The sequence below is a fragment of the Apium graveolens genome, chromosome 6, assembly GCF_009905375.1.
Source record: "Apium graveolens cultivar Ventura chromosome 6, ASM990537v1, whole genome shotgun sequence".
In the NCBI taxonomy this organism is placed as follows: Eukaryota; Viridiplantae; Streptophyta; class Magnoliopsida; order Apiales; family Apiaceae; genus Apium; species Apium graveolens.
In genome coordinates, this window is record NC_133652.1 from 304,213,031 (window position 1) to 304,238,158 (window position 25,128).

Genomic DNA, 25,128 nt, shown 5'->3' on the forward strand with positions numbered 1-25,128 from the left:
GCAATCCACCTCAGTCTCCCCGTTAAGTTACACTTAAAAGAAAATGATACTTGCATTGTGACTCATAACAATTAGTTCTCCAATAAGAGCACCCAATCCCAGAGCCAGAACATTCACTAGTCACTACTGATAACTCGGTTGCTTCTGAAGTCTTCTCCTTTCTCACACGTGCTGGGACCGGACTTCTGTAGCGGTTGGAGTGTGGTTAACCTGCTAAGTAGGGGTCTCTGCAAAACAGAACCGGAGGGGGTTGTATCCCGCGACAACTCCGGTGTAAGAATGAGAAAATGGGCTTTCTTGAAAGAGAAGAAGAAGAAGAAGAAGAAGGAAGAAGGAGCTATTCAAAAAATATGGGAGGGTGTGTGTGTAGGTGTGTGGCAGTCAAATGTTTCTCAACCTCTAAAACCCTCTTTTTAGGGCCTTTTATAGGTCCCAAGATTTAGGGTTTTGGGGTTTGGACCTCTTCATCCTGGCATTTGATCATTCTTGGTTGGTGATAGGTTGGACGGTCCAGATGGGCTGTGTGGTCAGGTGTCTTTTCTCCATCAGAGTTGTCTTGGGATGTTTACCCATGAACGGCTGCGATGCAATTGTTCCATTTTGGGTAACATGAGACAGTTGACTCTTTTGTCATGTGCCACGTGGCACCGGGGACCACCCCGGCTTGGGCCTGGGGTGTTATCTCTTTTGGGCCTTTATCCTTTTATCTGGGCCTGATTACTTCTGGCCTATCATTTGCCTCTCACTCCCTTATGCGGGTTTTCCCGGATGGGGGAATAGTTGTCTTGGAAAAATTTTCACTTCTATAATTTGTCCGCTGACCCCGGGATATCCTTGGATACAAGTCCCCGGGGTGGTGTTTGGGTAGGCCCTTTGGAAAATTTTTATCATTTTTCCTTTGATTTGTGGCCCCTAACCCCGGTGTGTTGTTGGGTACAAGTCCCCGGGGTTGTGTTTGTGTAGGCTTGGGTGCAGATGTGACAGGTGGGTAGTGTTTTAGCGCTATTCCCGGAGTGTCAGGCGGCGGTTGAGCTTCTTGTACGAATATATGTGTAAGTATATGTATATGCACGAAACGTTGCAGTTTCCCCCTTTTCTGCCTCAAAAGTCGCGCCTGTTAAATAATTACAGCGATGTAATCATTAACTGCAGCGGTTATTTTCAGGACGCTCAGGATTGTGCCACGTGTCTTCGATCAACGGACCGGATTGCGAGGCAGTTGAGTGGGTTACCTCTCCCTTTGCGCCTATAAATACTTCACCTATCTCATTTCTTTTCACTTTACGCAACTGCAAACACGAAAATTTTCTGCAATTTTTCTCTAAGTCGGATTTGGGAGCTTTTTCTTCGAAGCCGCCTTATTCTCCTGCTTTCTTGTAAGTTTCTAATTTTTTCTTCATTCTATTCTTTGTTTCTTCATGATTGTTTGGCGAATATTTGTAGGCTGAGTTTTTAGAATGCATGTGTACCCAAGTATCTGAATCAATTTATTTTCTTTATCGAGTTTTGGTGAATCAAACGGGTTATTTATTGTTTAGATTTATAGCTTTTATTTGCGAAGAAAAAGTTGATTTTGTAGTGAATCTGGGCTTGTGTTTTGGTATGCACATATGTGCGAATAAGGGTTTTAATCTATGTAAAACTGGGTTTAATCTTTGGTTTTATGACTGTTCATAACATGTGTTATAGGCGTATATATGTATGTATAGGTTGTCTGATATAATTTGGTGTTTTGATTTTGAGGTTAACTGTTTCTGAGTAGCTTTTGTGTTTCTTTCTTTTCTTTTTCTTCCCGAAATGGCATAGACTCCGGGGTTATATGGTTAGGAGGGGTAGAAAGAAATAATTAGCTAACCTGAAATATAGACCTGACCGTCCCCACTTTGGATTTCCCGAACACTCTTCGAGTGACTCTTCCCCGGAACCAGAAAATATGCCTCCCCGTCGCCAAGCCATAATTGAGGAGTTGCCTACCTTCCTGTTAAACCCCGGGCAGACTTTGGGTAGGAGAGACGGGTCATGGATAGACATAGACCATTATTTTGTTCAGACCCGTGAGAATAGTCCTCCCCATGATTACTACTTTAGGGACCTCACTACTGCGTATAGGCCCGGGGGCATAGAGCCTTACGATGGGGTCCGGATGGATCAACTTTTTTATAATGCCCCCGGGACTAGGTATGTTCCTGCTCCCCGTCATCCCGACCTCTCTGAGTATACCTTTCAGTAGATAGATGACCCGGTGAAGGCCGTTTTTCACTTCGGGGATGATATGGAGTGGAGGTGGCCCGAGCCTCACGAGAGGGTTTATCACCGCCCTGTTGGTGGTTGGGTAGGGATTCCTTTAGAGCATCTACGTAGTATGAGGCCCAACCTTCATCAGTTTACCAAGTCCCTGTGTCGTGACATGTACGAGATACCCTTCACCCAACTAGCTCCGAACTCTGTTAAGTGGGTTTCCTGGTTCTTGGCCTACTGTCATGTGAAGAAGTATCTTCCTATATTTAAGCTCTTCCACTACCTCTTTAAGATCAAAAAGTCCACCTTACCTCCCCTTTTTGAGTTTACCTTTAATATAGATGGTTGTGGGCTCCCTTCTGATGCCAAAAAGGCTCCCGTCTTTATGTTGAACTCGCTCCGGGGCTGGCACCAGGAGTTCATCTTCGTCCGGGGTTGGGACCTGGAGTTTATGCCTTTGTACAAAACTGCTATGAAAAATAATAGGTTCCCATCCGAGAGGCTCGGTGGAGATGCCCTGGTGAAGATGTATGACTTTGTGGTTGCTCTTGGTGCCTAGTGGACCCGGGATACCTTTTTAGATAATCAAACCTTGTTTAATGTTGGCTGTAAGTGTTTTACCTTAGTAGCTTTTCCTTGTACTTTTCTTGATGTATATTTTTATCATGTTGCTCTTTATAATTGTTGTTCCTTGTGCAGGTCTCCCTTTCCTTAATTTTTTCCATTACGCCATGTCGCAACAATTCAAAGATTTGGTCGGGAGGTTCAAGAAGATTGGTGGTGCTGTTCACTTGGACTCGGGGAAGAGAGCAGTTGGTGGAGGTAGTGGTTCTCAGACCCGGGATGCTGGTTCCTCGGGAAATAGTGTAAGGCAAAGCGCTCCGGTGGTTACTACACCTGCTGTCCCGGAGCCTGAGGTGGAGGTTGAGGTAGTTGAGTTGGAGGAGGTGGAGGTCGGATCGTTGAATCCTCGAAAGAGGAAAGCTGTAGCCGAGGATGTTGGTGGTTCCGGAACTTCCCAACGTAGGAGGGTGTCTGGGTCGGGTCCTTCTGAGGAAGAGAGTCAAAAGTTGGTGGAGGAAGATGCACTAAAGAACCTCTTGGCCCGGATGACCTTGGATGATCGCCGGAATAAAATATTTGACAATTATGCTACCCCTGCTGACTTTGACTGCTATGCCACAGAGGATCTGGATACCTTTCTTGATCATCTTATCTGGGATGTGTCGGAGGTAAGACTGTTCCCTTATCTTTTTCTTTCCTGCTCTCGTGTTAGTACTTAGTCGTTTTGTTATCAGGCCAATGTTCGGATCAACGGCTGTTCCACCATTCTCCACAACTTCCGCATAAGGGAGACTAAGAATAAGGCTGCGCTGAAGGAGCTGAGTAAGGAGAAGGAAAGCTTCGCCAAGTACCGGGAGGTAAAGGAAAAGGAGTCTCGGGCACATGAGGAAGCTGTTGCTGAGGCGGTGAAGTCTCGTGAGGCTGCAGATCAGCTGGTTGGGTCCCTCCGGGCGGAGGTGGAGAATTTGAAAAAGGAGCTTGGTGCTAGGCCCCGGGCAGAGGAGGTGCTGGAGTCCTTCCGGGGTACCCCTACTTACTACGAGGAGCTTAACAATAAGATCTTTGAGAAGGTCAATATCTGCTGGGACGTTGCTTCTGCTTATCTGGCTTAGAATCCGGGTGGTGATATGGACGGATTCATAGAGCTGTACCTTGCCGAAGAGCTCCGTCGTGAAGAAGCCCGCGCTGCTGAGGCGGGTACTTCCGGGACACAGCCGCCTCCGCCTCCCGAAGATGGCCGCGAGAAGACTCCTCCTCCTCCCGAGAACTGAGGAATGAAGACCCAGGCTTTGTGCCTTGTAATTTTATTTTCGTACCTTACAGTAGTTTCAGACTTGGCCCTTGTGGCTTTTAGACTTCGTTTATTTGGTTTCCGTATGACTTTGATTTGGATTTGCTCCGGGGTTTGGTTTGCCTCGGGAATGTATGTAAATATATTGTTAGGAATATGTGTATTAGTTTGATGATAAGTTCAGCAAAATACTTAAGTAGAAATCTAGTGTTTGTAGCCTCAACGGATAAGACCATCTTGGCTATCCGTTGAAGGAGTAGCCTTACTTAGCAATAAGTTTGGTATTGTAGCACATCTCACTCTCTGGTTTCAAGCTGTAATTCTTAGATGTTGTTAGGAGATAATCAGTCATGTTGACTACTAATGGATGTACAAATAGGAGGGCTAATTGTAAATATTTCATGCCTTGTAATTTTGTATAAGTGAAGAAGTATCAACTGATATTGAAGACCTTCAACGGATAAGAAACTAAGCTTCAACGGATGTCTCTAAAGCTTCAACGGATGCACTGCTAGAGCATCAACGGATAAAGCCATCAACGGATGAAAGCTTCAACGGATGCACTACTAGAGCATCAACGGATAAAGCCATCAACGGATGAAAGTTTCAACGGATGCTCAGTCTCATAGCAGTTGATAGTGACAGTTAACAAAGCTGACAGAGGCACATGGATTGACAGAGATGTGGTAGCCTATTTCAGGAACAGCAGAAAAAGCAGCCGTTTTTAGTCTGGTTCAAAATGGAAAGTCAACAGATAATTCCATATTACACTGGATAAAAATGGAACAGAAACAAGTGGAGAACTATTATCTTATTGTACTTTATCTTTGTCTTCACTTGTAAACTTGGTGTTATATAAACCAAGTAGAAGCTAGTAATTAGATATGAATTTTTCCCTGAGCTGTTTAGAAATATCAAGAGAGAAAATCATCTAGTTTGTACTAGAAAGCAGCTGTGATTTAATTTTAAATCACAGATTTTCTGAAATAACACATCTATGGTGGAACAACAAATCCACCAGAAAAGTTTTTAAGTTCCTTGTGTTCATTACATTTGTGTTTGAATATATATCTGTCTGCATCAGCTCCAAGCAATTCACACACATTTGATCACTCAAACACTTAGTCTTACAAACTGCTCAAAACTTGAAAAAGTTTTGAGATTTACATTCAACCCCCCTTCTGTAAATCTCATTGTTAGTCCACTGGGAATAACAATTGGTATCAGAGCAAGCTCTTAACATACAGAGAGTTTAAAGATCTATTTTGCTAACATCATGAGTAAGAAGGATATTGGTATAAAGATTCCAATCCTAGAAAGAGATAACTATCATCACTGGAAGGTGAAGATGTATTTACATCTTCTCTCTCAAGATGAAAGCTACATCAACTGCATTGAGAATGGTCCTCACATCCCACACAAGGTGGCCACAGCTGCTACTGCTACAGTTGCTGTTGGACAGTCTATTCCCAAGCCAAAGGCAAAATGGACTGTTGAAGATATTGAAGAGGTCCACAAGGACAAGAAAGCCATGAACATTTTGTTTAATGGCCTGGATCAAGATATGTTTGACAATGTCATCAATAGCCAAACTGCTAAGGAAATTTGGGATACTGTGCAGCTTATCTGTGAAGGCACGGAGCAAGTTAGAGAAAACAAAATGCAGCTTCTCATTCAATAATATGAATATTTCCACTTTGAAGAAGGAGAATCATTGAATGATACATTCAACAGATTTCAGAAACTATTGAATGGATTAAAGCTGTATGGGAGAATGTACCAAGTCAAGGACTCCAATCTAAAATTTCTAAGGTCTCTACCAAAGGAATGGAAGCCTATGACTGTTTCTCTAAGAAATTCTCAAGATTATAAGGACTTCACACTTGAAAGATTATATGGAATTTTAAAGACTTATGAACTTGAGATGGAGCAAGATGAGCTGTTGGAAAAGGGAAAGAGAAAAGGAGGATCAGTTGCACTTGTAGCTGACAGTGAAAAGGTTGAAGCCAGAAATGAGGAAAAGACAATGCCAAGTCTCAAAATTGGCACAAGTAAATCAGAATCAAGCAAGGGTAAAGAGCAAGTTGCTGAGGATGAAGACAATTCCAGTCAGGATGAATCTGATGATATTGATGAACATCTGGCCTTTATGTCCAGGAGGTTTGCAAAGATGAAGTTCAGGAAAAACACAAAGTTCACTAAGCCAAACAAAAATATGGTGGACAAATCAAAGTTCAAATGTTACAACTGTGGCATTAGTGGACACTTTGCAAGTGAGTGTAGGAAGCCAAATTCTGAGAAAAAGAAATTTGAGCAAGTTGATTACAAAAGGAAGTATTTTGATTTGCTCAAACAAAAGGAAAGAGCTTTTCTCACTCAAGATGATTGGGCAGCAGATGGGGTAAATGAAGATGATGATGTGGAATATGTCAACCTAGCCCTGATGGCTAATTCTGATGAAAATGAAACTAGTTCATCAAGCAACCAGGTAATTACTACTGATCTCTCTCAGCTTTCTAAACATGAATGCAATGAAGCCATAAATGATATGTCCAATGAATTATATCATTTGCGTGTTTCTCTTAAATCACTAGCTAAAGAAAACACTAGGATCAAAGAAAATAATGTGTTTTTAAGTGATAGGAATGCTGTGTTAGAGAGTCATGTAATTGAGCTTGAAAAGATTAAACTTAAATGCTTGACTGTCGAGAGTGAACTAGAAGAAGCTGTTAAGAAAGTAGAAATTCTTTCTAAACAGTTAGAAAGTGAGCAAGAGGTAATCAAGGCCTGGAAAACATCTAGGGATGTTGGTGTTCAAATTGCCAAGGTTCAGGGAATTGAATCATTCTGTGAGGATGCCTGGACGAAAAACAAAAAGAAGTTAGAATTAATTGATGGATTGTCAACGGATGTGGAATCAACGGATGATGAAAGTTATCCGTTGAAGGAAGAAAAGGAGCATCCGTTGAAGGCTCATCAATTAAAACAGGCAAGTTCTTTTATAAATAAAAAGAATGATTCAACTCTCAAGAACTTTGTCAGAGAAGGAGCTAGCACATCCAGAGATGTCGGTAAGGTGAATATAGGTCACATGACTTTAGATCAGTTAAAAGATAGGCTTAAATTGGTTGAGGATAAGAAGGAAACTAAAAGAAAATCTAAAAGAAATGGGAAGGTAGGGATTAATAAACATAACAATTACACACCTGATAGGTATGCTCCTAGAAAAAGCTGTGTACATTGTAAAAGTGTTAATCACCTATCTGATAATTGCAAATCTGTTAAAAATGCTCCCATGCCTTCAAATCCCTCCATGCCTAACATGTCTATGTCACCTCTGCATGCTATGCCTGTTATGTCTCACCAGAATCCCCATGCACATTTTGCAAACATGCCATACATTAACAATCCTTACTTTACTGCATTTAGTATGCCTCAAATGCCATACAATATGCCTATATGGAATAACATGTTTGCACAACCTATGCCTTATCAAATTCAATCAAATGTGTTAAATGATTCCGTGACTAACCCTACACTTCAACCAACCACATCTAAGACCAAGGTTGACCCAAAGTTACCTAAGTCAAAAGATGCAGGAGGAATGAAGTCTAGGAAAAAGACTAACAAGGCTGGACCCAAGGAAACTTAGGTACCAAAATCAACTTGATTGATTTTGTTGTGTGCAGGGACAAAGAAGGAATCTATGGTACTTGGACAGTGGTTGTTCAAGACACATGACGGGAGATTTCACCCTGCTCACAGAATTTAAGGAGAGAGCTGGCCCTAGCATAACCTTTGGAGATGACAGCAAAGGATTCACTATGGGATATGGCTTGATTTCAAAAGAAAATATCATCATTGATGAAGTTGCATTGGTTGATGGTCTCAAACATAATTTATTGAGCATCAGTCAACTATGTGACAGAGGGAATACTGTTTCCTTCAATTCTGAAGCCTGTATTGTCACAAGTAAAAAGGACAATAAAGTGGTTCTAACTGGAGTTAGAAAAGGAAATGTGTACTTAGCTGATTTCAACTCTACAGATGCAGAATCCATTACTTGTCTTCTCAGCAAAGCAAGTCCAGTTGAAAGTTGGCTATGGCATAAGAAGCTGTCCCATTTGAATTTCAAAACAATGAATGATCTGGTCAAAAAGGACTTAGTTAGAGGAATGCCTCTAGTGGAATTCACAAGGGATGGACTGTGTGATGCTTGTCAGAAAGGAAAGCAAAAGAAAGTATCATTCAGTAAGAAGCTTGAATCTGCAATTGATGAACCACTGCAACTTCTACACATGGATCTCTTTGGACCAGTCAATGTATTGTCAATTTCAAGGAAAAGATACTGCCTAGTGATTGTAGATGATTTCTCAAAGTTTTCATGGGTTTATTTTCTTGGATCAAAGGATGAAGCTAGTGAAATCATCATCAATCATATCAAGCAAGTCAACAATCATCCTGATTTCAAAGTAAGGAATATTAGGAGTGACAATGGAACTGAGTTCAAGAATTCAACCATGAAGATGTTCTGTGGAGTAAATGGGATCATGCATGAGTTCTCAGCTCCAAGAACTCCACAACAAAATGGTGTGGTGGAAAGGAAGAACAGATCACTAATTGAAGCTGCAAGGACAATTCTTGAGGAGTCAAAGCTCCCAACTTATTTTTGGGCTGAGGCTGTTAACTGTACATGTTACACTCAGAATATTTCTCTAATCAATCAAGCAAAATGCATGACTCCCTATCAATTATTCAAGAGAAGAAAACCAACTTTAAACTTTCTACATGTCTTTGGTTGCAAATGTTACATCTTAAGGAATCAATCTGATCATAAAGGAAAGTTTGATGCAAAGGTTGATGAAGGAATATTTGTTGGTTATTCTGCTGGAAAATCATATAGGGTCTACAATCTAAGAACCAACATTGTCATGGAATCTGTACATGTTGTGTTTGATGATAAAAAGATTGATGGACTAACAGATGAGGGACATCATGAAGGACTCAAATTTGACAATATTGAGATATATTGTGATGATAGTGAAGATGAGAATGATGAAGAAGACATCTCAAGAAGAAACCAGAGTCTGTCTTTGGATAATGCACATAATGCTGCATCCGTTGAAAGTCAAAATTCAGCTTCCGTTGAAAGAAGCAATGCAGCATCCGTTGAAAGACAAAGTGCATCATCCGTTGAAGTTCATAACGAAGCATCCGTTGATCACAGTCTGTCAACGGATAATCACTTCACCTCATCAGTTGATAGAACTCCCATTTCCTTTCAAAGGATCAGCAACTCAGGGGGAGTTTCAACAAATCAACATTCTATCTCACATCATGACAATACTGAGGCAACCTCATTAAGGGCTAATCTACCACCTCAAAGGAAATGGACCAAGAATCACCCTTTTGAACTGATCATTGGTAATGCTACATCAAAAGTACAAACTAGAAGGGCTACTCAAGATGAATGTCTGTATAGTAGCTTTCTATCAAAGGAGGAACCTAAGAGAGTGGAAGAAGCTCTATTGGATCCAGATTGGATTTTAGCAATGCAAGAGGAGCTAAACCAATTTGAGAGGAACAAAGTATGGAAGCTGGTACCCAAGCCAAAGAACAAGAATTCTATTGACACAAAATGGGTATTCAGAAACAAGATGGATGAAAATGGCATTGTCATAAGGAATAAAGCTAGATTGGTTGCCAAAGGCTATTCTCAACAAGAGGGAATAGATTTTGATGAAACATTTGCTCCAGTTGCAAGACTTGAAGCCATCAGAATCTTTCTAGCCTATGCAGCTAATGCCAATTTCAAAGTCTATCAGATGGAAGTCAAGAGTGCATTTCTAAATGGGGAATTGGAGGAAGAAGTTTATGTAACCCAACCTCCTGGTTTTGAAGATCCAAATTTTCCAGACAATGTGTATTATTTGTTGAAAGTACTCTATGGACTAAAGCAAGCACCTAGAGCCTGGTATGAGACTTTATCAAATTTCCTTCTAGATAATCACTTCATAAGAGGTACTGTTGACAAAACTCTCTTCTTTAGAAATGTTAATGGCTCTAAGATACTTGTACAAATTTATGTAGATGATATTATATTTGGATCTACAGATGATAAACTTTGTAAAAAGTTTGCTAAATTAATGCAAAGTAAATATGAAATGAGCATGATGGGAGAGCTAACTTACTTTCTTGGTTCACAAGTTAAACAAGTTAGTGGTGGAATTTTCATTAGTCAAACTAAATATATTTATGATCTTTTAAAGAAGTTGACTTAATGGATTGTTCACCTGCAAAAACTCCCATGGCCACTGCCACCAAGCTTGAATTAAACAAGGCTGAAAAGTCTGTGGATATTACAAGTTATAGAGGCATGGTTGGCTCACTTTTATATTTAACTGCCAGTAGACCTGATATTATATTTTCTACATGTCTCTGTGCTAGATTTCAAGCTGACCCTAAAGAATCTCACTTAGTGGCTATTAAAAGAATTTTCAGATATCTCAAAGGGACTCCAAATCTAGGAATTTGGTACCTTAGAGAGTCTGGTTTTGATCTAATTGGCTACTCAGATGCAGATTATGCAGGTTGCAAATTAGACAGGAAAAGCACAACAGGCACCTGTCAATTTCTAGGAAACAAGCTTGTATCATGGTTCAGCAAGAAGCAGAATTCTGTTTCCACATCAACAGCTGAAGCTGAATACATTGCAGCTGGTAGTTGCTGTGCACAAATACTGCGGATGAGGAATCAGTTATTTGACTATGGTATAACTGTTGACAAAATTCCAATATTTTGTGACAACACAAGTGCCATTGCCATTACTGAAAATCCAGTGCAGCACTCAAGAACCAAGCACATTGATATCAAGTACCACTTCATTAGGGAACATGTGATGAAAGGTACAGTGGAACTTCATTTTGTTCCAAGTGAAAAGCAGATTGCAGACATATTTACCAAGCCACTTGATGAATCAACATTCACAAGATTAGTAAGTGAGTTAGGTATGCTTAACTATTCATAATCTATGTCATCTATGTAATCTGTCTTGAAGCCTGAAATGAATTTGCTGCAAGAACAAAGTTGGCTTTAATCAAGACTTATCCTATCAACGGATATTCCCTATCCGTTGAAAGCCAAAATTGTTCTATCAACGGATATTCATTATCCGTTGAAAGACAAATACATTTCTGGTAATTTTATCCTTCAACGGATAAAATAGTGTTGTTCATCAACGGATAACTATTTACCTTATCCGTTGATGTGTCCCGTTAGTGAGTCACAGCCGTTGATTCTTTTACTCAACCGTTGATACAGATATACAGTGTTGTATGTATTTGTATTTACGGTAGTTTTCAGAATTTCTACAGTTTCTTTTATTCCTGAACGGCTTTCACTTACTTAAAAGTATCATTTAATTGTTTTAATTTGTATTTAATTCAAGAAAGTATAAAAGCCCAATTGAATTCTTATTTTCACTTTACGCTTTCTTGCAATTATCATTCTCTTTCTCTCTCAATTCTCAAGTTCTTCTCTGCAACCTCTACTCACAAAAATGGCACCAGTAGTCAAAATTATGTCTCAAACAGGATTTGTTTATGAAAAGAATAATTTCATAGTCTTGGTCGAAAAGAAGGAAGCCCATTCTGATTATCACAAGATGATGGACTTCATCAAGAACTGCAAACTGAGCTATGCAATGCTGGAAGCCCCAACCATCTACTGTGAAGTGATTGAGGAGATTTGGACAACTGCAGAGTTCAACTCCACAGATATGACCATTTCCTTCTCTCTCAAAGGTAAGGACTATTGCATTAATTGTGATGATTTACAATCTTACTTTAAGTTGCCTGAGAACAATGCCATGACACCACACACTGATAGAGATGTCTCTGATATGCTAGATTCCATAGGCTATGCTTTTGATTCTACTAGTTTAGGTAGTATTAGAAGGAAAGGCCTTAGGAAAGAATGGAGTTTTCTTAGAGATGCCTTTATTAAGGTTTTCTCTGGGAAGATTAGCAATTTTGATGCTATCACTTCATCTCTTGTTAATATGCTCTATATGCTAGTTTCTGATAGGTACTTTAATTTTAGCAACTGTGTTATGCTAGAATTAGGTTCCAGATTAGGTAACAAAGCTAATAGACCACATAACATCTACTTTGCTAGATTCTTTATGTTATTGGCTAACCATGTTGCTGAAGGTTTGGTTATATCCAATGAGAATAATAAACTCAAATGCTGGGCACAAAAGAAAAGGGTCCTTGCAGACCTTTTGAGAATGAACCTCAACAGCCAGGTGCCATTGGTATACTTGCCAATCATGAATCCACCACAGGTAAGTGAGGTAAATATTTCTATAACTTCTACCATTTCCAACCCCAATGTTTCTTTGCCTTCTAGTGTGGCTATGGAACCTGTGTCATTGTCCAAACAGGCTCCTACCAAAGCCACCAAATCTAAAATCTCCAAAGTCAAGTCAAAGAAACCTACCTCTGTTGTTTCTCAAAAGACAACAGTTGTAACAACTACCATAAACCCTGAAGGGAGTGAACAGGGTGTGAGTGGTGAGGGGAGGGGTGAACATCAAAAAGCCCCCCAGGATAAGGTGAGAGAGGTGAGTGGTACCCATTCCAGCCAAGCCACAGTCTCTCAAAAGACTATAGTGGTTCAAAAGGAGTCCAGCACATCCCTAGTTGCATCCTCCCAAAAGGATGTAACTATTGAAAATAGTCCCCACCCAGGGACACAGAACAAAAGAGGGAGGGATACTGAAGCTAAACATTTACCAATTCAAGCCTTTTCAAGGAAGAAGAAGGCCAAAACCCTAGTTTCCACACAAAGGGCACACACAGCACAGATACACCCACCAGTATCTATGCCTTCTCAAATTCAGCTTGATGTGATTCCAGCAAATGTGGAATCACAGCCCCATTCTCTCAATATAGACACACACCATTCCTCAAACTCTCCTACTCCCTCTCTGGATGTGGATATGATATTCACATCAATTCCTGATTCTCCCTCATTAAAACTCAGGGAGGAGCCCCACTCAAAACCTGGTGATCATCATCTTTTAGATGATTTGTTGGATCATCAGCCAATTCTTTCAGATGTAGTTGCAGAATCTGTGTCACCTCACTTAAAATCAATCCACACAGATTCAACAATTATATCACTTTCTATCTCTACATCATTTCCTTCTTTAACGGATATCTCTCATCCGTTGACAAGTGGTTGTTCTTCAACGGATAAGCTTAACAGCAGTTATCCGTTGATACCATCAGTTTCCACTTCAACGGATACTCCCTATCCATTGATGGCCTCTACACACTTAACAGAAACAACTCCAACTGTAGAGGACATGGCAACTGTACAATCACTGTTAGGTTTGAGGGAAGGGAGTGATTTCTTGAGTGAGAGGCTGGGTTGCTCCCAGGCAAAAGGAGAGGTTGAGAGTCACCAAATGCATGCTATTTCTTCCAGCATGGCAAAAGAAAGTGAAAGGAGTGCCACCTTAGAAGGTGAAGGTGAGGGTGTGAGGGTGTGTGTGAGCCAGGGGGAGCCCCTGATGCAAGAAAAGAGAGAAATTGAGAGAAAGGCAGGTACAGAAGCTATAAGGGTGGATCCAGCCATTGCTAGTGAGTTAATGAAAGTGGATGATGCAGATAAGGGAAGACAATTTCAGCAACACTATAAAGCTGTCATTGATAACATTTCCTTAGATGCTGACACTTTTACTCACCCTGTTTCAGCCTATCAATTATTGGCTGCACAGGGCAATGTGGAGGCAGAACAGACACTACACATTGTACACACTTCAGAATCTCTTCTAAGAGACAAAGTTGCTGTCAACAGACTGCCTTCTCAAGCTGGTGAGCCATCTGAAGAATTTGGAGTAAATTCTAATGATGATGACTCTAATTCTTTGAATGAGAGCATGAACTTAGGGGGACTAGCAGGCCCAAGTTCTGTTCCTAATCTTCCTGCATGGGCATGGACCAAACCATCAACACCAGGAGAGTTTGGTGTCACTTTGGTCAGACAAGTCATGACAATTCAGCAAGCCATTCAGGAGACTCAGGATGCTGGCACCAAGGCAATTCTTCAAGCTCATCTGGAATCTCTGCATCTCTTGCAGTACAGGATTACCAGCACAATCTAAGTGTGGATGAGCTCAAGCTGGACATTGCTGATCTGAAATCCTACAATGCTGAGAAATTGGATTCAGTTATACCCTATGGTACTATGCAAGATTTGTTGGGGAGACTAAGGAAGGCCTCTGATGCTGATAAGAGGTTGGCCAGATTGGAAGATAGGGTTCAAATAATTGAAGACTCTATGGTCACCATTCTTCAGAATCAACAAACTCAAACAAATCTCCTCATGCAGCTGGCACAAGCACAAGGCTTGACCCCTACCCTTGATGATAACAAAAAGGGGGAGAATAAAGGGGAAGGGGAAGGAGAGCCATCTACAACAGTTCAGATTTCTCAAGTGCTAGTTCCCGTCATCACAACTTCTCCACCAATTCAAGTCAAAGGAAAGCTAGATGGAATTGATCTAATCCAGATAGCAGCAGTTGAATTGCAAGTCAAAGAGCAAAGGAAGAAGATTGATGAAAAGATGCAACTAATATTTGGTTCTACAACTTCTCAATCACAATCTGTGAAGCATAGCACAAAAGTGGAATCAATTATTATGGAACTCAAGCCAGTAGGGAGGCATAAGGATGGAGAAACTTCTTCAAAAGATCTGCAACCTATGGTTCTCAAGCCCAACAACAGATCCAATAAGGACTCTACAAAGAATCCTCTAAAAGAGGTGGATTTTCCTCTTCCAAAAGCAGATGAGGACAAGCTTTTAGGAAGAAGTATTGCATATCTCAAAGAGACCATGGATGAGGCTGTAAGGAGAAACATGGCTATTATTTTCAGAGAGGGAAAGAGCATATGTGTGATGCAAGGACATCCCAAATTCTCAATAGCCAAGAAGGAAGAAACCAAAAGGTTGAAGGAAGAAGCTAAACAGCTAAAGGCTGACAAAAGAGCACAAGCAAAGCTTGAAAAACAGCTAGAGTCAAGTCAGGCTGAAGATCAGAAAGTAATTGAAGACAAAGGTGAAGATGAAGCTATGGGGGACATGGTTGGTACTGAGATGGAGGAAAGAAGTAAGGAAGAATGGCAGAAAGGGAAAAGAAAGAAGGTCAATGCAAAGAGAAAGAAGGTAGATAAGACTGAAGAAACCCAATCAATATCCAAACCACTACCCTCCATTCCTGAACCCATTGTACCTTACCCCTTCATGAACATTCATGGTGAAACAATCATTCCCAAGGAGGAACCAATTGATTGAGACACCATCAAGTTGCCCACCTTCCTAACCTCTTCTCCATCATCAAAGAAGCAGAAAAGAAGAATCAAATTAACACCCTCTAAAGCCTCAATCAAATTCACACAGAAGCCTAAGTCCAAACCTCAAAACTCTAAAGATGATTATGTTCACATCTGTGACATAAAAGAATTTTCAGACATTGAACTCTATCTGGATGAGCTGGAGGATGTAAGGGGAATAGCTGCCTACAGACAGCTACCAGAAAGACTAGTGTTCAAATACAAAGGAGCTGGGGAAAGAACATGGCCTCTTCATAGAATTCTGAATGAAGGCTACACTACCTTGATTAGAGTCTACTCAGCCATACATAAGGATTCTGGCTTTACCAGAACAGCCAGGACTGAGATTCTCAACAAGATTGCCAACATAAGGAAAACTTGGAGGGAGCCCAATGCTTTGCCTAGAACTTTACTCATTCCAGAGAGAGGTATTACAATTCACAAATCACCTCATTGGTTGATGGAGTTCATAGACAACAAAGGAGTCAGAAGATTTTTCAGAATTGAAGATCAGCTAAAAATTGCCAGTAATGAAACTCTCAAGGATATGCAATCTAAGTTAGATATCAATGAAGAAGATGAAGCTGAATTCTACAGACAACTTCAACTTCAAATGGAGGAGAATGACAGGAGGCTAGGAAAGAAAACCAGGGATCAAAGGAAAAGAAAATAATTTGCTCAAGCTAAAGGAGCACCCTTGGAAATAATGTATTTCTTCAATTTCATCTCAGCATATACACTTTTGTTGCACTTTTGAATTTCTGCTTAGTTACAGTTTATATATTTGTTAAGTGTTTTGTTATCATCAAGCTAAACCCAAATTTATGCCTACAGTTCTAGTAGACATAAATAGGGGGAGATTGTTAGGAATATGTGTATTAGTTTGATGATAAGTTCAGCAAAACACTTAAGTAGAAATCTAGTGTTTGTAGCCTCAACGGATAAGACCATCTTGGCTATCCGTTGAAGGAGTAGCCTTACTTAGCAATAAGTTTGGTATTGTAGCACATCTCACTCTCTGGTTTCAAGCTGTAATTCTTAGATGTTGTTAGGAGATAATCAGTCATGTTGACTACTAATGGATGTACAAATAGGAGGGCTAATTGTAAATATTTCATGCCTTGTAATTTTGTATAAGTGAAGAAGTATCAACTGATATTGAAGACCTTCAACGGATAAGAAACTAAGCTTCAACGGATGTCTCTAAAGCTTCAACGGATGCACTGCTAGAGCATCAACGGATAAAGCCATCAACGGATGAAAGCTTCAACGGATGCACTACTAGAGCTTCAACGGATAAAGCCATCAATGGATGAAAGTTTCAATGGATGCTCAGTCTCATAGCAGTTGATAGTGACAGTTAACAAAGCTGACTGAGGCACATGGATTGACAGAGATGTGGTAGCCTATTTCAGGAACAGCAGAAAAAGCAGCCGTTTTTAGTCTGGTTCAAAATGGAAAGTCAACAGATAATTCCATATTACACTGGATAAAAATGGAACAGAAACAAGTGGAGAACTATTGTCTTATTGTACTTTATCTTTGTCTTCACTTGTAAACTTGGTGTTATATAAACCAAGTAGAAGCTAGTAATTAGATATGAATTTTTCCCTGAGCTGTTTAGAAATATCAAGAGAGAAAATCATCTAGTTTGTACTAGGAAGCAGCTGTGATTTAATTTTGAATCACAGATTTTCTGAAATAACACATCTCTGGTGGAACAACAAATCCACCAGAAAAGTTTTTAAGTTCCTTGTGTTCATTACATTTGTGTTTGAATATATATATCTGTCTACATCAGCTCCAAGCAATTCACACACATTTGATCACTCAAACACTTAGTCTTACAAACTGCTCAAAACTTGAAAAAGTTTTGAGATTTACATTCAACCCCCCTTCTGTAAATCTCATTGTTAGTCCACTGGGAATAACATATATTTCCCTTTCGTACCTGGTTTTATTTTCCTTTTCTCGAAATTTGTCGAAGTACACGTGGTTCGCGTTGTAGTCTCGGGAAAGGGTTTAGTTTAAAATTTTAACTGAATAACATTTTCTAAGTACGCATGGGTTGTGTAATGGTCTCCGGGGAGGGGTTTAGAATTTTAATTGAATAAAATTTTCTAAGTACGCATGAGTTGCGTAATGGTCCTCGGGAAGGGGTTTAGAATTTTAACTGAATAAAATTTTCTAAATACACATGGGTTGTGTGATGGTCCCCGGGATGGGGTTTAGAATTTTAATTGAATAAAATTTTCTAAGTACGCATGGGCTGCGTAATGGTCCCCGGGAAGGGGTTTAGAATTTTAACTGAATAAATTTTTTTAAGTACACATGGATTGTGTGATGGTCCCCGGGAAGGGGTTTAGAATTTTAACTGAGTGAAATTTTCTAAGTAATAAGGCGACAGTGATCGAGTGATAGCAGAATAACCTTGAGCTATGGGGTGCCCAATGTGGAGTTTTCATTTAAATCATAATAAAGGAAAAATACATGTCGGGGAAAACGTTAAAAATTACATTAAGCTGCTATGGCCTAAAAGTAGGGGAGATCCCGAAATGTGCGCCCTACCTTTACTGGTAGAATTTCCTTAGGCGGGCTCTGTGCCACGTGTTTGGGACTTTGGTCCCCCCGAGGTAGCTTAGCTTGTAATTTCCTGGTCGGAGTACTTCTTTAACCCTGTAGGGGCCTTCCCAGTTGGGTTGGAGTTTTCCCTGATTGGTTGGGTCCGAGGCTTCGGTGTGCCGGAGTACCAAGTCTCCTGTTTCATACTTTCTGATTTTTGCCTTCTTCCCAAAGTAGAGCCTTGTATTTTCTTTGTAATTTTCCATCCTTTTTACCGCCTTGTCTCTTACCTCATCTAGGAGCTCCAGGTTGGTCTTAAGTCCTTCAATGTTTGAGATCTCGTCAAAGTTAATGACCCTATGGGAAGGGGACCCGGTTTCGATTGGTATGCGGGCTTCGGTACCGTACACAAGCTTGAAGGGGGTCTCATTCGTTCCCGTCCTAGGGGTGGTTCTGTAGGACCACAGGACTTTCGGAAGCTCATTCGGCCAAGTTTTCTTGGACTCCTCTAGACTTTTTTCCAGGCCCCAAAGTATGGTTCTATTAGTTACTTCGACCTGTCCATTCCCCTGAGGGTGTGTAACCGATGCTCTTTTGTGCTTGATTCCGAGCTCATTCAGATATGCCTCGAATTCGGACCCAACGAACTGTGGGCCATTGTCGGAGATGAGAACTACCGGGATTCCGAATCTCATGATGATTGAATCCATAAATTTGATGCAATCTTGTTGATTGATTTTCCTCATAGCCTTGGCTTCTGCCCACTTTGTCATGTAATCGATGGCTACCAGGACGTAGCGGAGGTCACCTCTTGCTCAGGGAAAGGGGACCATGATGTCTATGCCCCAAACGGCAAACGGGATCGGAGATAATACTGATGCTGGCAGGTCGGGGCTTTGCCTGGGAATGTTGCTGAATTTCTAGCATTGGGGGCATTTCTTAACATAAGCGATGGAGTCCGAGTGGATTGTGGGCCAGTAATATCCTTGTCTGATGACTTTGTAAGCTAGAGCTTTGGCCGCCAGGTGGTCTCCGTAGATGCCTTCATGAACCTCTCGGAGGCAATAATTGGCCTCATCTGGGTCCACGCATTTCAGGGTGGGTGCTGAGAATGTTCTTCTGTATAATTGCCCATCCTCTAGGAAGAAATGAGCAGCTTTGTGCTTCAAGTACCTGGCTTTTTTATGATCTTCCGGGAGTGTCCCATCTCTTAAGTAAGCTATGTAGGGAGTCATCCAATTGTCTGGGCTCCCGATGCACAGGACTTTAACTCGCTCCGTGCTGGGTACTCTGAGTTCTTCGAAGTATATTGAACCGACGATGTCCGAAGTATTCTGCACGAGCTTAGACAGCTCATCTGCTTTGGAGTTCTCTTCTTTGTTGATGAAGTATGGTGATGTCGGGAGTGGCCTCCAAGATGTTCCGTACCATTGCCTGGTATTGTGCCAGAGTTGGATCTTTCGCGATATATTCTCCACTGGTTTGCTTGACCACGATCTGAGAATCACTGTAGACGGTCATCTTTGAAATACCAAGAGATTTTGCCAATTTGAGCCCAGAGATGAGTGCCTCATATTCGGCCTGATTATTCGTTGCCTTGAAAGCAAAAGTTATTGCCTGTTGAACGGTAAATCCCTCCGGGCTGATAAGGATGAGGCCCACTCCGGACCTTCCGGCTGTGGATGATCCATCAACATAGAGCTTCCAGAAATCCGTTTCTGGGTTGGTTCCTTTTGGGACTATCTCTTGGGGGGAGGGTAGATGCCGCACCGGGAAGGTGCATTCCATGACGAATTCGGCTAAGGCCTGGGCCTTTATCGCCGTGTGTGGCACAAATTTGATGTTAAATTGACTCAATTCGATGGCCCAGTTAACTAACCTTCCGGAGACATCCGGCTTGTGGATGATTTTCCTGAGCGGCTGGTCTGTGACCACTCTGATCTCTCGGTCTTGGAAGTATTGCCTCAGCTTTCTGCTGGAGTGTACGAGGGCCAAGGCGAATTTTTCCAAGTTTGGGTACCGAGTCTCGGCGTCCTTGAGGACTTGGCTGACATAGTAGATGGGGTTCTACATTCCTCCTTCCTCCCGGACCAGTGCCGAAGAGACAGCCTTGGGGCCAACGACGATGTAGAGAGATAAAGGCTCTCCGGGCTTGGCTTTGGAAAACACCGGGGGTTCATCAGGTACCTCTTGATTTCCTCAAAAGCTATGTGACATTCCGGAGTCCAATCCACTAACTTCTTGTTTCGGGCACCTTTTAACAACTCGAAGAATGGGAGACATCTCTCCGCCAGCTTCGGGATAAACCTTCGCAGGGCCGCTAGGCATCCTGCCAACTTCTGGATGTCCTTCTGCGTTTGAGGTATCTTCATTTCTATTATGGCGTTGATTTTCTCCGGGTTTGCTTCTATTCCTCTTTCGCTGACCAAGAACCCCAGGAATTTTCCTGAAGGTACTCCGAATGCATATTTTTCCGGATTCAGCTTCATGTTGTATCTCCTCAGGTTGTCAAAACACTCCTTGAGGTCTTTTATGTGATCTGGGGTGGTGAGTGACTTGGAGATCATGTCGTCTACATAAGATTCCATGTTCCTCCCTAACTGGCTCTTGAAAATTGTGTTCATCATTTTCTGTTAGGTGGCTCCGGCGTTGATGAGCCCGAAAGGCATCATGATGAAGGCATAGACTGCCCTATGAGTGATGAAGGCCGTTTTGGCGATATCTTCGGGATTCATGCGAATATGGTTGTATCCCGAAAAGGCGTCCATGAAGCTGAGCATGGTATGGCCCGAAGTTGCGTCGATTTGTTGGTCAATATTTGGGAGGGGATAGGAATCTTTAGGACATGCAGCGTTGAGGCTCGTGTAGTCGACACACATTCTCCACTTTCCATTCGACTTCTTGACTATCACCACATTGGCGAGCCATTCGGGATACTTGATCTCACAGATGATGTCGTCCCTGAGCAGCTTCTCTATCTCTTCGTCTATTGCTTGCTGTCGTTCGGGAGCAAAGTTTCTCCTTTTTTGTTTGATCGGCTTTTTCCTCAGGTCTACATCCAGACTGTGCATTGCCACAGACTGATCGATCCCGGGCATATCTTTCGGTGCCCATGTAAATACATCCGCATATTCTCTTAACAACGTGATGAGCTCTTCTTGGAAGGATGTCTCTAGGCCTTTTCCAATTTTCAACTTCCGGGTGGGGTTCCCGGGGTCCAATTCTATCTCCACCGTCTGGGCAACAGGTTCTACCTTGGTTTTCTCTCTTACTTCCACAAATTTCTGTATCCAGGCGTCGGTGTTGGTTACGCTGTATCCCGAATCCTCTATCATGTTGACTTCCAACTTTAGCCTTTTGCTGAAATGTTCACGATGTTTCTTGCGGCTTTGGCCTTTGGGTAAGGCCATTGCCTTCTTTCTGTTTTCTGGATCAGTTTCGGCCATGACCAGCGCCTGTCCATAGCATTTTTCCGAAGCGCCCCGATCTCCCCTAAGTTCTCCGATGCCTCCCGGGGTGGGAAACTTCAGCTTCAGCTGAATTGTAGACGGGATGGCCCGAAGCCTAGTAAGGGTAGGACTTCCCAGGATCATGTTATAAGAGGATGCAACACTTATCACATAAAACTTCATGATATGAGATACCTGTCGGGGTGCGGCACCAAAGACCATGGGGAGGTATATCACCTCGCGGATCGGGATCATATTGTTCCCAAATCCATAGAGAGGGTCTTCGAGGTATGGATCCATGCGGAGGTGTCCCAACTTCATCCTGTTAAGGGTATGCTCGAAAACAATGTTAGTCGAGGAACCGTTATCAACCAAAATTCTTTATACCTCATTCTCGGCGATGTCAAGAGTCACGACCAGGGCTTGGTTGTACTCGGGATCCAGGCCTTCATAATCTGCGTTGAAGAAATATATGCGCTCATCTTCAGCAGGCTGGATCATCAAGACATCGTTGCCCTCATCTGGACTCCGGGGTGGGGAGGAGGTTCCCCCAAAAATCATGTTGACCACATATTTCCCGCCACCAGAGGGTTTATCTCTGTCATCAAGTCTTCTCTGTAGGTACTGGTTTATGTTACCCTTTTGATCTGATCTTCAATGAACATCTTGAAAGAGAAGCAGTTCTTCGTGGTGTGGCCATGATCTTCGTGCTACCCGCAATGCTTGTCCCGGGCCCTGTTCCCGGGGGTGCCAACAACGGCTTCGAGGGGTAATAAAAGGGCTTCCCCTTGACTTCTCTCAAGATGTCGGCTCGGGGCCGATTGCGCGGAGTCCATTCGGGCTCCGGTTTTGGTTCCCTCTTAGGCCTGGGCTTCCTTTCACTCCTCTAGGGTCTGGAGTGCTCATCCCGGGGTGGGGTCCCCCTGGATTGCTGCACATAATTGGTCTGTCTGTCTGTCCTGTGTCTCTTTTCTTTTCCGTAGGTGTGGCGGTGATCTGGAGACTCATCATCATCCCGGATCCTCCTATTCATCTTCATCGAGGTGAGGAAGTCATTTTCTTTTATAAACTTGGATGCCATCGCGTAGGCCGAAGCGAGGCTTTGGGGTTCCTGATGGATTAGGTCCTTCACGTAACCTTCACATGAAACTGGGTGGAGATTACGCCAGAAAATATTCACGGCTTCCTTTTCTTCAAGGGTGGAGAGCTGGTTGACTGATTCTTGAAATCTTTTGATGAACTCCGGAAGAGTTTCTATGCTTCTCTATTGTATGGTTTCCAAGTGGCACATCTGGAGCTCGTTCATACGGTTCGCCCTGAACCTCTTGAGAAATATCTCCCGGAAGTCCTTCCAAGAGTCGATGCTCCGGGAGGAGATTCGACTGAACCATTTCTGTGCTCCACCCTTTAGTGTTGAGGCGAAGAAATGACATTTGGTGAGGTCATTGTAGTCATATATGTTCGAGATCTGTTCAAAGTAGTTGAGATGTTCTTCGGGGTCGGCAAGCCCGTCAAAAGAGTCGAAGTTGAAGTGCTTGAGTGTTGATTCTCTGGGGGTGGATTCCAGTTTTCTGGTGAAGGGCGTGGCCACCGCCCCGACTTCCACATCTCCTTCCACTTTTCTTTTGAGATCCCGGAGAGCCCGGGCCATTTGCTCCTGCTTGGATTCCTTTTCAGGTTCAGAATCCGAAGAGACATGGATCCGGCATGCCTTCTTCTTTAGTTTGGCTTCTTCCTCTTGGACTCTCTTTTCAATGTTGGCTTTGGGCTTGGCCTCTTCCTCCTTTCGGATGCGGTCCCGGAGCGTGGCCCTCTTGATCTCGTCTCGGGCGTCCTCTGACGGCCTCTTAGTTTTGCCAATTCGATCCAAGACTGAGCCCCGGGATTCTCCCGAGTGCTCTTCCCGATCCTCAGGACGGGTTTCAGGAGCCTTGTTCTTTTCTTTCCACATGTCCATAGCCGCTTGAATCTGCTCCGGGGTCATATTCCCCCAAGGGTTTGTAGAGGTTTCAGCATACTTGTGGGCTGCTTTCTCTATGGTTAACCTCTGGTCTCCGGGCTGAAGCTGAGACGAAGCACGAGCTGTGGGGGGCTCTTCATCTATATCTTCCTTCTCGCCGTCCCTGGGCGGGGCAACGGTGGGTTGAATGGTTCCGGAGATCGAGGTTTTGCTTTTTCGCGTGGTCATTAGTTTCAGAACAGATTATGGGTGATGGTACTAGGGTGTGTGATTGTTCTGGAGGCAAAAATAAGAAAAGTAAGCTGTAAAGACAGTGGGGGTTTTCGTTCTTACCAGAGAGAGGGTTTCTTTGGTTTTGTAGCTGTGTAACGCAGCCGGAGATGACACCACGTCACCGGAGGTCCAAACCCCTCCTTCTAGCGCCAATGATAACTCGGTTTCTTCCGAAGTCTTCTCCTTTCTCACACGTGCTGGGACCGGACTTCTGTAGCGGTTGAAGTGTGGTTAACCTGCCAAGTAGGGGTCTCTGCAAAATAGAACCGGAGGGGGGGTTGTATCCCGCGGCAACTCCGGTGTAAGAATGAGAAAATGGGCTTTCTTGAAGGAGAAGAAGAAGAAAGAAGAAGGAGTTATTCAAAAAATATGTGAGGGTGTGTATGTAGGTGTGTGGCAGTCAAATGTTTCTCAACCTCTAAAACCCTCTTTTTGGGGCCTTTTATAGGTCCCAAGATTTAGGGTTTTGGGGTTTGTACCTCTTCATCCTGGCCTTTGATCATTCTTGGTTTGTGATAGGTTGGACGGTCCAGATGGGCTGTGTGGTCAGGTGTCTTTTCTCCATCAGAGTTGTCTTGGGATGTTTACCCATGAACGACTGGGATGCAATTGTTCCATTTTGGGTAACATGAGACAGCTTACTCTTTTGTCATGTGCCACGTGGCACCGGGGACCACCCCGGCTTGGGCCTGGGGTGTTATCTCTTTTGGGCCTTTGTCCTTTTATCTGGGCCTGATTACTTCTGGCCTATCAACTACAATAAAAGAGATCTTAGTGACACTCTGATATTGGCATCATTATTACTTTGTTAAAGAGTTCTTTCTTGTCATATTTGCAGAGTTCTTAGGAGGCCCACATGTCAGAGAGGGAGCTGATGAATTTATGAATCTCTGATGTAACACCCCCAAATCCGGGGTCGGGGATCCGGGTTGTCACGAGTTCCATTTCCCTTAATAACACCCAATCTTAATAAATAATCAACTATTCTGTACTGTGACCCCGCTATAAACACACACACCACAAGTTATAGTCTCAGAGATGAATATCCAAAAATAATCACAAGACGTTTTATTCCACAATTATATGCCAATACACCTTAAAAGGGTTTCTGAATAAATTTACATTTCTTTGCCATTATTACAATTCATAAATATACATAAATCTGGTTCATCAATAGTTGAAAACCTAGCCTATTGGTAGCTCCTACCTCAGCTACGGCGGCATCAACGCTTCCAGAAAACTGCGGAACATTTTCTAACCGCTTGCGAATTGGAAGCTTGGTCATGTTCATCTTGTCTATCTGATGTTGTGTGATGAAAGAAGAAATCAAGGATGAGCAACAAGCCCACCGAAATAATATGTATAATAATTAACAATATATGAGCATTCTCA

General features: G+C 42.4%; 2 protein-coding genes across 2 annotated transcripts; both read right to left on the reverse strand.

Annotated features, from left to right (window-relative positions):
• Positions 1-18,062: 18,062 nt before the first annotated feature.
• LOC141666368 (uncharacterized) lies at positions 18,063-18,827 on the reverse strand. Its single transcript, XM_074472357.1, has one exon. The coding sequence runs from the start codon at positions 18,825-18,827 to the stop codon at positions 18,063-18,065; it is 765 nt and encodes a 254-aa protein (XP_074328458.1).
• Positions 18,828-18,974: 147 nt separating this feature from the next.
• On the reverse strand, positions 18,975-19,842 carry LOC141666369 (uncharacterized). The gene is made up of 2 exons (XM_074472358.1): positions 19,483-19,842; positions 18,975-19,388 (listed from the first exon to the last, which is right to left on the reverse strand). Exons 1-2 carry the CDS (start codon positions 19,840-19,842, stop codon positions 18,975-18,977), a joined length of 774 nt encoding a protein of 257 aa, XP_074328459.1.
• Between the last annotated feature and the right edge of the window lie 5,286 nt (positions 19,843-25,128).